General features: G+C 34.1%; 1 protein-coding gene across 4 annotated transcripts in view; it reads left to right on the forward strand.

Moving 5' to 3' along the window:
- Nucleotides 1-1,250: 1,250 nt before the first annotated feature.
- The window catches only part of LOC116167841 (ATP-binding cassette sub-family G member 1), a 33,030-nt gene continuing 20,165 nt past the window's right edge, over nt 1,251-14,115 (forward strand). Inside the window, exons 1-2 of one of the 4 annotated variants that reach the window (XM_031483393.1) lie at nt 1,251-1,390; nt 9,097-9,501. In XM_031483393.1, the coding sequence (XP_031339253.1) occupies nt 9,219-9,501 (283 nt within the window). In that variant the 5' untranslated portion in view covers nt 1,251-1,390; nt 9,097-9,218. The remainder of the gene's footprint in view (nt 1,391-9,096; nt 9,502-14,115) is intronic. The other 3 variants (XM_031483394.1, XM_031483396.1, XM_031483395.1) reach the window with 3 other exon arrangements.

Here is a 14,115-nt window from a genome sequence, read left to right on the forward strand (position 1 = left end):
CTAACGGCTGAACCAAATTTGGTACATATATTCATAGACATAAAAGGAAGAGCTAAAAAAGCTTTTCAGCTTTTCAGATTCTTTAAAAAAAATGTCTTGGTCTAACCACACTTCAAAAAAAAGCGTTATGCGGGTCACTCTGTAATTGGGCGTAAGCCTGTTGAGGGCCTAAAACAAGAGGAACAATAAATTAATAAATAAATAAATACACACATCGGAAATTTTTTTTCTCTTTACGGTTCTTTACCACCCAACCGCGTCGTCTGGGTACTTAACGCAAATATCTAACAAGTTTTTAGACAAAATTAACAGGCCACATCAACTAATTAGTGAAGAACACCGTCGAGAGCTTGAGAAACCTTGATATTCTTCATTATGCCGAATAAGTTAACGTGTAATTAAAATTAAAGTGCTAGAATTTTCATTGTCTTTTTCCGTTTTTTGTTTACACTAAGTCTGATTTCGACATTCGGATGAAAGTTTTGTTTTTCACCTCCTTCATCTTATTAGATTTATTATTATTTAAAGTTGACACGGGTATATCATGCTACGTATCTTCTGCAAGAAAATCTATAGACTTTCTTTTCTAAGCGATTTGGGAATCTTTGGTCGCCGAAAATTGCAATGCAATACTTTGGAATCGGCAACAATCCTGCATCAAAACTTATTACCAAAATTCCCTTTTCCTGTGTTTTCTTGTCATTGGAAAAAAATTAAATAAATGTTTTAAAGTGTGGAGTAACCTGGGACCATGCCAACCAATGAGATTCAAGGGATTGTCTGTCTTAAAAAAAAGAGAACGAGGGATACATAACTCATGCAATTGACATGTGAACTTTTCTAGTGCTCCCAAGAAAGAATAGCGCTGGCACGCACTGGATACCCTATATCTCAAGAAGCACCAACAGAGCACTATTGTATTGGCATTTCAATTCATTTGACAAAAAAGGGCGTGCTGGACCGTTATAGAAAGTTGTTTTCTCAACAATGAACAACCCTAATCGCAGGCAAGCTTTAACGAAGGGATATTACGCATGCTTCAAGTGACTATGCAATTTGAAAAGTGCTGTACGAATTACCATCTAATGCCTTGGATGCGAATCTGAAACGAGTCTCGAAAATAACCTCCCAAAAAGCTTTCACCACCTATAAATAAATAACGTCTACAACGGCAAGTCGAAAGGTGGCGGTAGGATAGAAGGGTAGCTTGGGTATTGAGCGATCACGTTTCAGTTTCAGTCATTTCAGCTGTTCGAACGTAGGTCAGCTCAGTGCAGAGTGGATTTTAAACCGAAATGCGCGAAGTGTTAATTAAACGTTCTTTTGATAATGCTATAATCCATAATGTGTACCTAGGTTGCGTGTTGTTAAGTAATTATTATTAACTGAGGTATTGCTAGAAAAATAATTGTTTGCACATCCTTGATCCTGAATGTCGGCGTTAAGCGCCAGAATAATTTTACACTTTGTTATTAATAAACAATAAATGTAGGGCATTTTAAGGTGAAGGTGCCTATTTCTGTTCAGTGCACTTTATGCAATTTCTGGATTTTGCCAGTGCCACTACCTTCACGGAAAGATGATTAGATTGCTCAGGCGAGTGATTAGTGCACAGAAATAAATTTTTTGAGTAGTTGAAGGACTTTTTGGTTTTTTATCAACTTCGCAGTACCAGTACAGTTTATTTTACATTGAAATTGAATTCTTCCAACAAATTAGGATAAAAGCTCAATGGCAGAATTATGGAGGCATGACAGGAACTTCACTAACTGCGGTTTGGTGTTACTTTAATTATATAATATGTCAGGAAATTCAAAAAAAACTGCTTAATGTCTTAGTTGCCATTGATAATGAACCCCAATGATAAATTTATTCAAATTTAAAACTTATATAATTTAATTACTCATAATTAAAGTTAAAGGTATAATAGGTGTAAAGTTCTCCATTTTTCTGGTTCGGTGTGAAGTTATGGGTATACAAAAAAGAACCAAGAAGTAATATTTATTTATTTATATATTATTTATTATTATATTATATACTAATAAATATTACTTCGTGGTTTTTTTTGTACACTCATAATTAAAGCTATAATATCAATCTAGCCTTCCTAAGGAATGTTATGGTTAATTAAAATATCTGCAGAGGCTTTGAGAAACTGTCTAGCAATTTTATTGACACTGAAAGGGAGAGTATAATGTGCAAGTCGGTTCCTGGACCGTATACACGAATGTGTAAGGAATAAATTAACGACAAAAAAGCGCGTTTTGATACCTTGAATCTCCACATGTCGTGTAATCAAAGTACTCCATTTTTCTAGTCTCTTTTTTTCGAAACAACGATTGGTTCTTTGGGAAACTTATTTTCAATTGCAAATCAAGAATAAACTACAATTTGACTTTAATGAAACGGACGAGTTTCGAGTGCGAAGCTGTCGCCATCAGCGAATATCAATAGAGAAAGTACACATCTTGGTTGTGGGATAAAATGTGCGTCTAAATGTTTAAAATTAGTCATGCGTTTAATTTATGTAAATCCTAGTTGTTAATCGGAAAACTCCTTATCCCAGATTGATCGGAAATTTTTTTCTTGTCAATCGTAAATTAAGCTATTAAGAGAACTAAGTCCCAAATCAATCAACACATTAGTAACTTCATTAGGCGACTTGTCACCTTAAACGTTGGCGCAAAGCTTTTAGATTACATCGAGAAAATCTACTGAAAAATGAGAACGATAGTACAGTACAAATTCTATATGATTAATGTGATTTACTACTGACAATTACTCTCTTGATTAAAGCATCACACAATAATGTTATATAAACACACTCATTCCTCAAAATCAATCATGCATTAATAAAATACATTCGAACATCTCCCCCATCGAGAGATTTGGCAATAGAATTACCCTTGTCGGTAAATCTAACATCTCGACTAATAATAATCCTGTTTTCTTCAACTGACCAAATTATGTAACCTTTACATTGGTGTACGTATCCGAGAAATATTCCTTCCTGTCCTCTCGGTCCGAGCTAGCCCTTTCCTAGTTTACTTTCTAGGTGAACCACCTTGGAACCAAACACTTCGAGGTGACTTTAAGTTGGGCACCTTTCCCGTCCATATTTCGTATGGAGCATTTCCATTCAGGCTCTTTAAAGAACATCTATTCCTTCCTTATGTACGTCATCATCATCATCATTTAATATATAAATAAATGTCAAGTTCTCGATCGGTAATTTTGTTAACTGAAATAAGATTCGTTCTTAGTTCTGGTACGAGCAGAGCATTAGAAAAAATTACTGCTGTTGTTTTCTTACCAAACGTATCGCCAACAAGTTTAGCCGTCCCTGAACTTATAATTTCCGTTGAGCAATTATCTGCGGCGTGATGCAAAATTCTCAGACCGGTTGCGCATATGTGAGGTAGCTCCGCTATCTAGGCACCAACTTTTGGATTTCATTGTATCAATTTCAAAAGTATTCACGCAGCCTTTGCTGCCTTTTATTGAACAATTCTATATTTTCAAGCTACATGGCCTTTTCGCTTACACTTGAAGCATTCCTAATGGTTCATTGGCATTTTCCTAGGATTTTTTTCACCAACCGCATTAACACGTGCGGGAAATGGTGTGCTTCTCTTCCACTCCCAGTCTTATCCCAATGACATGCTTTTACAGATTCAAGTCTTTCGTTAAGTTTATTCGGCACCAGGATTCAAATAGGTACCTACATTATAATTAGAGCACGATTACGAATCACGAATCCCGATTCTTCACACGTTTAGAAAAATATTCTAGCAAATATTTCATGTTTCGGTGGTTTTACACAAATGAAGGTAAGGATATATCAGAAGAAGAAGTAGGAGAGACGTTTAAGATGAAAAAGAAAATTCACTGACAACGGAATCATTTTCTCCACCTAAGCACTTCAGGTGTGCAAGTCACATCTCAATTTAATAGCAACAATTAATTATACAAACTTATTAAAGACAAATACGCACAGGGGATACTATAAAGCGTTCTTCAACCATACGTCAAATAACGACCGAAAAGTGCGAATTTGCTATTTCCCTCTCGAATTTAGAGCCATTCAAAGAGACCGAACTCTTGTATTTAGATGAATATTAATTCAGCCCTAGCAATCAGAATTTTTACAGGATGAGAAGAACATTTTTTCGGGTTTTTGCTAACGAGTCTGTTATCACTTATCACTAAATGCCTGATTGAATAATGTCTTGGCATGGGGATCTCTGAAACCATAGAAGACCATTGTCAAATTAGAGAGAAGATACGTACCTAATTGAAGAGTTATTATCTCGGTTATTATGATGCTTTAAAGAAAACCAGAAAATTCCGATTACTTCGGAAGATATGCCAGAAAAAGCGAAATGATTATTTTTGTTTCTCAAAAAAATAAAAACCACTTTTTCAGCTCTACAAGATGGCGTTAAAAGATTTTCGATACAACGTTTCTTTTCGGAGAAATATCCACTTTATTTTTTATATGGTCAGTAAAAAAAGTACATACACAAAAAAAAACAAAAGTTGACAACGGTTTCAACAGGATGGCGCACTCGTGTACAATGTCATAATTGCGCATTAATACCTAACGGAGTAATTGTACTATGCGATCAAAAAAAGAGTTGCTGTCGAGCCACTTTTGGAATTTTTTTATTTGCATGGGGAATCATATTTAACTTGAATTTTCAAAGGCGACTCGACGTCAATCCTTTTTTAATCGCCCATTAGTTCATTGGTACATTGATGGATAATAGCGAGGATAATAGCGTAATATTTACGAGCATAATCTATCCAGTTGTTGGCCAGGGTTAAGTGAAAATAAAATGCATGTGTAAGTAGTCTAAGCAGGAAATTCTTAACCTTTTGACATTTTACCAAAATTGCGAGGTAGATAATCAAAACAAAGGTCAGCTCTTAGTATATTTTAAAATATACATCACCTCTTGTTTTCTCCGAATTATCTTATACTTAGCCTAATTGGCCTAATTGGTCAATAGATAATTGAAAAAATTGTTAACGAAGATCTTTTTGTTGCGGTGCAGCACTATCGCACAAATTATTTTTCTAATGGTGTATTTTCATCGAATTGCAGACTACATTACCTGATTGAAATCTCCAAATTCAAGAGGTTATCATGAACTCAATCGTTTTTATAATCGAATGCAATGACGGTTTCCTAACGGATGGATCAGAATAGGTTTCCATTTTCCTATTAGACAATCGCTCTATTCTAACTAATTCATGTGCATGTTAGTAGGTATACAAATGCTTCTTCATTTTAATATTTTTCCAAGGCTCTATGATGTTATTTATTACCTTTTTATTACCTCTAATTCACACAACATTAGAATAAAAACTTATGCGCTGATAAAATCGTGTACGCAGCTCGAAGGGCAAGTGTTAGTAATGCGTCATAAGCTACAGTGCTAACTCACTTCTCTACTTGTACCTAATCGTAATTAATAACTCGCTTCTTATGTTTAGTTATTAGGATTGGAGTCTGGAATTTTTTTGGCTAGTTTGATGTAGTTATCTTTGTATAAGTTCCTTGTTTTATGAAATTTCATAAAAACCAAAGTTATTGGTAGCTTTACCTGTAAAATTACAAACTGAAAAAAGTAAAAACAGAATGAAGAATTTTTTGTAGAATAGCTATTGCTATTAGTTTGATCAAAATTTCAAGTAAATATTTTTACCTTGATGCTTTGTGGCTCTCGGGCTTCGCGTTCGTGTATTATGTCAAGTGGTGGGGACAATTATTCTCGCAATTATTAGTAGAAAAAGAAAATCATTTATCATTCGTTGACATGTAATTGTTATATGTTCTAAAAAGTAGCGATGTTTTATTTAGTTTTGAACTGAATGTTCTTTTTAACGCTTTTTCGGGTAATAGTGTTATCTGGCCTAGGAATTCTTGAGATGTTCCTTCAATGAAGACTGTTGAGTAGTATTGCTCCGTATCATTCCGAAAAATCTCGACAATGTTATACCAAAGGTTTCAATTTCTTGTTGATTTTCTTGTAATTGAGCATTTGGCAATGATTTTCTTCAATTTTCATTTGTATTCAGAAGAAGTTTATACAGACCTTTTCGATATGTCCTTGTCATTGGCAAAGATTGCATTTGAGCTTATTGCAGTAATTATGTTCGATTGTTTCTACCACAGCGCAAACAGCATAGCACGAATTTTCGTTAATCAATTGTTGATTTGCATTCATTTCTATTACTGAAAGTTTCACTCTGATTTGAAGGGTGTCTATAACTTAAATTATAAAGTTTAAAGTTGACTGCACTTTTTGTTCATGATACGACAAAATGTGTACCAAATGTTGTTGCAATACTGGTGCTCCAAAACATTTATTTCCGTCAAAAAAGTGGGGGAGTCATTTTTAACCCCAATGCAGTACGTATCTCCCTTTACTAATGAGCGGGAGGTAAAAAAGTAATAACCTGAAGAAACATTTTTTGAGTCTACTCAAAAAAGTAGGTAAACAATTTTCCACCAAAATCAGAAATGCGACGGATTAAAGTACCTACACGAAAACTTTTTCATAGTAGAAGTAGCTGGTAGATCGCGAAAGATCTTACCTGTGTGGAGTAGATCAAACGATTCAAAAGTTTGGCTACCTCTGCTATACGCAATATTAAGATTTTTAATGACATGCTCTCCATAATTCCATATATGTGCACTTTTAATTTTTACCGAATCATTTAGCAAAATCTTGTGGGCATTCGGACTTAATATTAATAAAAGGTATTGCTTTAATCTAATCTGGTCCTTACCGAATAGTATTGCCTGTCTTTTTGATACATTTAATTTCAATTTATGGACTTCAGAGATTTTGTTGATTAATTGCAGATCTTCACTAATTAGATCACATGCAATGTTGACTTGCTCTGCAGAGAATGACAAATATATTCGCGTATCATCGGCAATGGAAATGAGATTTACAGTGTCTAATGGCATTTGAAAAAAAAGAACTATAAGTTATAAATAAAAGTGGGCCCAACACTGATCCTTGTGGTACTCCCCTGCCGTAATATAAGTAATCCGAATCTCGACACTATAATTTTTTAAAAACAACACCGATCTTGCTCTAGTAAAGCTTTACTAATAATGTTAATTCGCCTGTATTGTACAGTTATGTTCCAGAGAGCGGTGGTGCAACTGACCCAGGCCTCCCGTTTGGATAAAGGGAATTAAAAGGCTCGATTAAACGTTCGAACATGTAAATTTTAGTTTTGAGGGGGACATCCAAATTAAATAACATTATTTACGCAACTTCAACCCTGAGGAAGAGGTGAATTTCACCCTAAAAAGTTTAAATTGGAAGGAGTGGTAAAGGTAAACGTTAAAAATTCGAAAGGAATGTTCATTCTGTTTTTATTTTTCAAATCCGATCAGTAGTTCCAGAGAAAACACGATTTAAATGCGTAGCTGAGATGAGTTTACGTTAATAGCCCTAACTTTGGCTACAAGGGTCCTTCGAATCCTAGGTAAGGCATGGCTGTTTGTGATTGTATAGTGCGTTGAGTGGGGAGAGTAGTTAATTAGCTAACACTCCGCCCACTATAAAATAAAGGCACATTCATTAGGGGCTTCATCGGGGCAAGAAACAAAATAACAATCAACAGAACCCCATATCCTCGCAGCACCGAGGAGAAAGTCGCCCGAAAAATCGCTTTCTTGTTAACAAAGTCCACACCATTAGATGCTAATTTGGCGCTAATTAGGGGCCAATAACAAAGCACGAATTTACAACATGCGTGTGTGAGCCCTGCGTTAAAAACTGCTTTTCTACACACTTCCCGTGATCCCTTATATCTTGTCACAGCCTTAACGGTAATTTGCATACGCATAGCATTCTTAACTATTTAAACAAAAACAATAACTTTTTACTTTCATAGTTTCCCACGCAATCAACTAGTTTGATGCGTCTTCACCCTGGTCTTCACCTTTTAGGGAACTAAATGTACCTCTAAACTCCCAATGTATTTGCCTTATTTGTACCTAACTTTATTGTGAAGGATATTCTCCTCGTATCTAAAATTGATACTTCTGTTTCTATATTAAGGGAATTTTTCTAAAGAAATTCTCCTTATGTGATGGTTTTCTCCGTACGTCTGTCTGCTTGTCTGTTCCTCTCGAGTTAGAGCGAAAAGAAACAGCCATGTCAAACCTTCGCCAATAAATTTCTACGAGTTCAAGGATCAGGTCTATTGAATATGAGCCGAATTAAAAGTCGTGTTTCCGAATGTCTAAAATATCCCTATACTGAAAATCGTATGCCAAGGAATACGGTCTTCGCCACTGCTTTTTAAAAAAATAAAATTCCCATTTTAAATTTGGATTCTATACGTTTCGACATGAAACCGGAAATTAACGAAAATATGGAATTAAACCTTGACTTCCTACACCTTCGCATCGTAGGCACAAAGTTAATTAAACGGACTGCATATTTCCGTATCACTGGATTACATTCTGAATGGAGTACGAGAGGCACTTTCATTGTTTCTTTGATTACATCAAAAATATGAATTATAAAGTATTGTTTTTTCCGGGATAAAGCACTTAAAGAATATATAATTAAAATAAATTTGGTGCCATTTCGCAATAAAAGCATTAACATTTGATTTATACCGCCTAATTACAAAAATAACAGCTGCAGTGTTTTTTTACATCCCCTTTAATTTCCTATGATTTCTGCTTCTTCGGAGTAGCGGAGGTGATTACTGTAAGCGAAAGAATGTCACTCTTACTAATTGGCAAACAAGTACGTTACCACTTGAACAATTACATTATTTTGTCAACATGTTTACAGCAGCAAAACTCTTGGGTCAAACAGTTATTTACCTTTCGCTAAATAAATTAGATGTGGAAGTTTAAACGACTACAAAAAGGCACTCGTGCGATAAGGTTAGGTTGCTAATTACGTGTTGTGAAAAAAATCATTTCACTTTTAATGCTACTTTCACCGTGAAGGTTGTGGCTCATAGCATGAATCAAATTCAGTTTTTTATCGGCATTATCATTATAAACTAAGTGGAACCTTCTCAGCTGATCGTCTAGTTTAATCTCAGGTCCCCCTCTTGATTATAAATACACTGAATGAGTCGCGCGGACACTTACTACCGTTTCAGTTTGGCGAGTTAGAATTGCGGATGGTGATTTAAAACAATAGTGTTCTCGATTTTTAAAAAAAATGAACGCGAAGGAGGACAAAATTAGAAGTGCGAGTCCTTTGAAGTGCTGCCAAAGTACTTCAATGACTTCGTTGACGTCTAATGGTGATTTGTGCGAGGCGAAAAATACGTACATGCCGAATTTTGAAAATCATTTAGAGGTGCATAATAATAATTACAATTTTCACGCGAATCAACAGCAGTTTAAGAAGCACACCTTTCCGAAACGTCCGCCGGCAAATCTGCACTTCGATGAGATTACCTACGACACTTGGAGTTGGTCCATGACAAGCTTTCCAAGAGGTATGTATTTAGCTCAATTTTAACCGACTCTCGGCATATTGTTTACATTTTTTTTTAATTTTGCATAATGTAAAGGTCATTTCAGGACCCACTCGTTAATATGACAAATTTTCCAAACGTAGGTAATTCTAAGAAACCAGGTTTTTACATATTCAATTAAAAAATGTAATTATTTAACTTTGTAACACCATCAAATTGCTAGAGCAGTACGTAATATATTTTTTGTTCGTTGGGATTAGATCTTGTAAAATGACATTTGTTATTCAACACAAAAAAGCGCGTTCAAACAAAACTATTTAATTTATCTGGGAAAATTACTTTAATTGTTTATTCTAAGAAGGTGGTAATACCTTTTCTACTTTTGCAAAAGAGTTTTTGCCTGCTAATTATGTAGCTAAATTGGCCGTCCACTTCTAATTTTCCAGCTACGAAAGAACTGTCCAAGGATACCGAGACTGAAGCCAATATCTGTATCAACCGCCATCCATTTTGCTACCAGTTTTAGACATAGTTTCTCAATCAAGCGCTTTTTTTTAATAAACTTTCCTGAATGCACAACAAATGATATTATCATTAACGCAAAAATTCACAATATACAATAGATCGATTGGGTTAGATAAAAACATACCAATATCAAAGTTCAAAGGGTATGGGCGTGACGAATGAGCAAAACGTATTGTTTAATTAGAATCTAGTTTGGAAAGGAGATAATTGTAGTAAATATAGACATTGTTGATAGAGGCGATACAATTAATTACCTACTAATCGGAATTGTGTAGAATAAATAGCGAAATCAGTTTGCATTTGCATATGCGACAACGGTTGTTGAAATGATCAATCGATGGTTGAATCGCTGGTGGACGAATGAATGCAAAAAGATAAAAACTGAGATAAATCTGGAATTTACCAAGTAATTTGTATACTTTTCTAAATAATACCTTAAGAGACAAGAAATATTTACTACTGTCTTGCTAATAAATCAGATTTATCCACCACTTTGGTTATTACAGTAGAATTTCAATTGGAATTTGTTTTATTTTCAAAATTACATTTCTGCAAACCTCCGAATTCTAAATAGTCTAGAACTTTTCATACCCCCTTCACATGCGATAGGTAGCTACGGATTTTGATTGGTTGTAAATTGGAAATATAGGCCAAAAAATAAGAAATGCCGTTTGACATCTCCGTCCCTTCACATATCAAGTTCAAAATTGGCCTGGGAGGAACATTTTTAAGCATTCTTCTAATTAACAGATCTACTACAGTGTCCCGTTAGTAGACCTGGCAAACATTAAACAGGTTTTTACAACTTTGGCTGAAGGGTGCCTCTAATAAACCGATTTTAAATGTTAAAACCAAATTGTGCAGTAACGGGATCTGCATTTTCAATCAGTATCTGTACTGTACAGTTTTTCAATATTGAAACAATCAAAGGAGAACGGTTCAAGGGGAGACCCTAAACTAAATTCTTAGGAAAATTCTATAAAAGATCATCAAAATTTCTTGGCCTTTGGGAAGAAATCAATTAGACCACTTTTTTATATAAACGGAATAATGAAAAAAGTAAAAAGAACCATGAAAATCAACCATTTGACCATCTCCATTAACTTGCCCCCCCCCCCCCACCAACGGTAAAAAAATCTATCTTATTCTAAAAATTAGTTCTAAATATGTGCTAATTTGTTACCGTATTCAAAATTTTGTTGCTCAAATAAAACGGCCGTTTTTTAAAAAATTAGTGGGCCAGCTTAATATAAACTGGACCCACCCAAAAAAAAAAAGATTGGGTGGAAAAAATCGGGCGAATGTCACGCAGAAATTTGTTGCTAATTTGTTGCTGTAAAGTAACAATAACTATGACATTCAATTCGCAAAGAAAAGTGGTTTATTCTTGTACCGAAGGTTATTACATTATACATTAAGGGTTACTTTAAAGGGCTAACACCATTAAATGATTTGAGTTACAAAAGGATTCGTTAGAAGATCAATAACTATTATATTAATGATTTTCAGAAAATTAAATCAAAAGTAATAATTACTCTCTGACAGCGCTACAACATTATTCGCCATGAGCACGTCAACCGACTGGAACGCACAATTCAAATTGAATCACCTAAATATTTTGTTTCTAAAGTAGTTATTACCTACAATTGTTCATTCCATTGTATTTAACAATAGTTAATGCAAAACCAAATTTGTTACTGACTATAAACAATAAAAAAATAGGCGAAAATGGCTCCGCCCGTAGACAGAAAGTATTTTTCTCTGATACCGCGCACGTGACTTTTTGGATATTTTTAAAGACATAGATATTTACGAGATTTTTACAACTTAGTTTCGGCGAATCTAATCCCTTTCTGTCAATCAGCATTTATCCTACTTTACCATTCCCAAGAATTTTGAACGTAGTTTTACAACCCAACTTGCCCTTTTTCGAATCGTTGAACTGTATTTTATAACTTTCCCAGAATTGCACCTTATTGTCCCTGTTTATCCCAAGGCACATTTTTCATTTGTTGTTACTAAAATTATTCATTACCCTGTAGTATGTAAGTAATAACGAATTGAGCAACAAATTATTTGTGCACATTAAAAGAGAAAATACTCTCGGTCTACGTGGGGTATCATTCTTACCTATTTTTTATTGTTTATAGTCAGCAACAAATTCGCATTTACATTAATTATTGTTAAATACAATACAATGAACAATTGTAGGTAATAACAACTTGAGCAACAAATTATTTGTGCACATTAAAAGAGAAAATATTCTCGGTCTACGAGCGGTGCCATTTTCACCTATTTTTTATTGTTTATAGTTAGCAACAAATTCGCATTTACATTAATTATTGTTAAATACAATACAATAAACAATTGTAGGTAATAACAACTTGAGCAACAAATTATTTGTGCACATTAAAAGAGAAAATACTCTCCGTCTACGAGCGGTATAATTCTTACCTATTTTTTATTGTTTATAGTCAGCAACAAATTCGCATTTACATTAATTATTGTTAAATACAATACAATGAACAATTGTAGGTAATAACAACTTGAGCAACAAATTATTTGTGCACATTAAAAGAGAAAATACTCTCGGTCTACGTGGGGTATCATTCTTACCTATTTTTTATTGTTTATAGTCAGCAACAAATTCGCATTTACATTAATTATTGTTAAATACAATACAATGAACAATTGTAGGTAATAACAACTTGAGCAACAAATTATTTGTGCACATTAAAAGAGAAAATATTCTCGGTCTACGAGCGGTGCCATTTTCACCTATTTTTTATTGTTTATAGTTAGCAACAAATTCGCATTTACATTAATTATTGTTAAATACAATACAATAAACAATTGTAGGTAATAACAACTTGAGCAACAAATTATTTGTGCACATTAAAAGAGAAAATACTCTCGGTCTACGAGCGGTATCATTCTCACCTATTTTTTATTGTTTATAGTCAGCAACCAATTCGGATTTACATTAACTATTGTTAAATACAATGGAATGAACAATTGTAGGTAATAACTACTTTAGAAACGAAATATTTAGGTGATTAAATTTGAATTGTGCCTTCCAGTCGGTTGACGTGCTCATGGCGAATAATGTTGTAGCGCTGTCAGAAAGTAAACATTACTTTTGATTTAATTTTCTGAAAATCATTAATATAATAGTTATTGATCTTCTAACGAATCCTTTTGTAACTCAAATCATTTAATGGTGTTGGCCCTTTAAAGTAACCCTTAATGTATAATGTAATAACCTTCGGTACAAGAATAAACCACTTTTATTTGCGAATTGCATGTCATAGTTATTGTTACTTTACAGCAACAAATTAGCAACAATTTCTGCGTGACATTCGCCCAATTTTTGCACGCAATCTTTTTTTTTTTGGGTGGGTCCAGTTTATATTAAGCTGGCCCCACCCACTAATTTTTTTAAAAACGGCCGTTTTATTTGAGCAACAAAATTTTGAATACGGTAACAAATTAGCACATATTTAGCACTAATTTTTAGAATGTGTTGGATTTTTTTTACGGTTGGTGGGGGGGCTAAGTTAATGGAGGTCATTTACCTAAGCATACGAACAAACAAAATTTTTAAGAGACAATGGAATTTTTGAATTTTGGATATGAACGAATAGAAAAATGTTAAATAATGAAGTTTCGGGGTTTCAGAAGCGAAATCAGTAAGCCATTAACTACCTTTAGAAGGAATAGGTTGTGTTTTTGACTTCAGTGATGGGAAATCTAGAGCGTACCTACAGGAAAAGCTCCACTTCATGCTTTTGTGATAAGGCAGTAGATACAAAACTGGAGAAAAAGGTTACTTATAGTCTTTTTGGGTATGGGGAAATTAGTTTCCACTTCAAAGGCCGTAATAGTTGTTAATTTTTTGAGGTTTTGGTTACTTTAGATATCTTCACAATATATCATATCCTGTCTGACACTAGAACTCGTAGGTACACGTTTGTTGGGCTCGTATTCCCATCGAGCGTCATGCTATTTATCTTTGTTTATTAATTAATAAACAAAACTATTATATACACGTCTGTCAGATATCTGCAGCCGCTAGAAAATTTTAGCTGTTTACATACATATATAGGTACA

The sequence above is a fragment of the Photinus pyralis genome, unplaced genomic scaffold (genome assembly GCF_008802855.1).
Source record: "Photinus pyralis isolate 1611_PpyrPB1 unplaced genomic scaffold, Ppyr1.3 Ppyr1.4_LG4, whole genome shotgun sequence".
NCBI lineage: Eukaryota > Metazoa > Arthropoda > Insecta > Coleoptera > Lampyridae > Photinus > Photinus pyralis.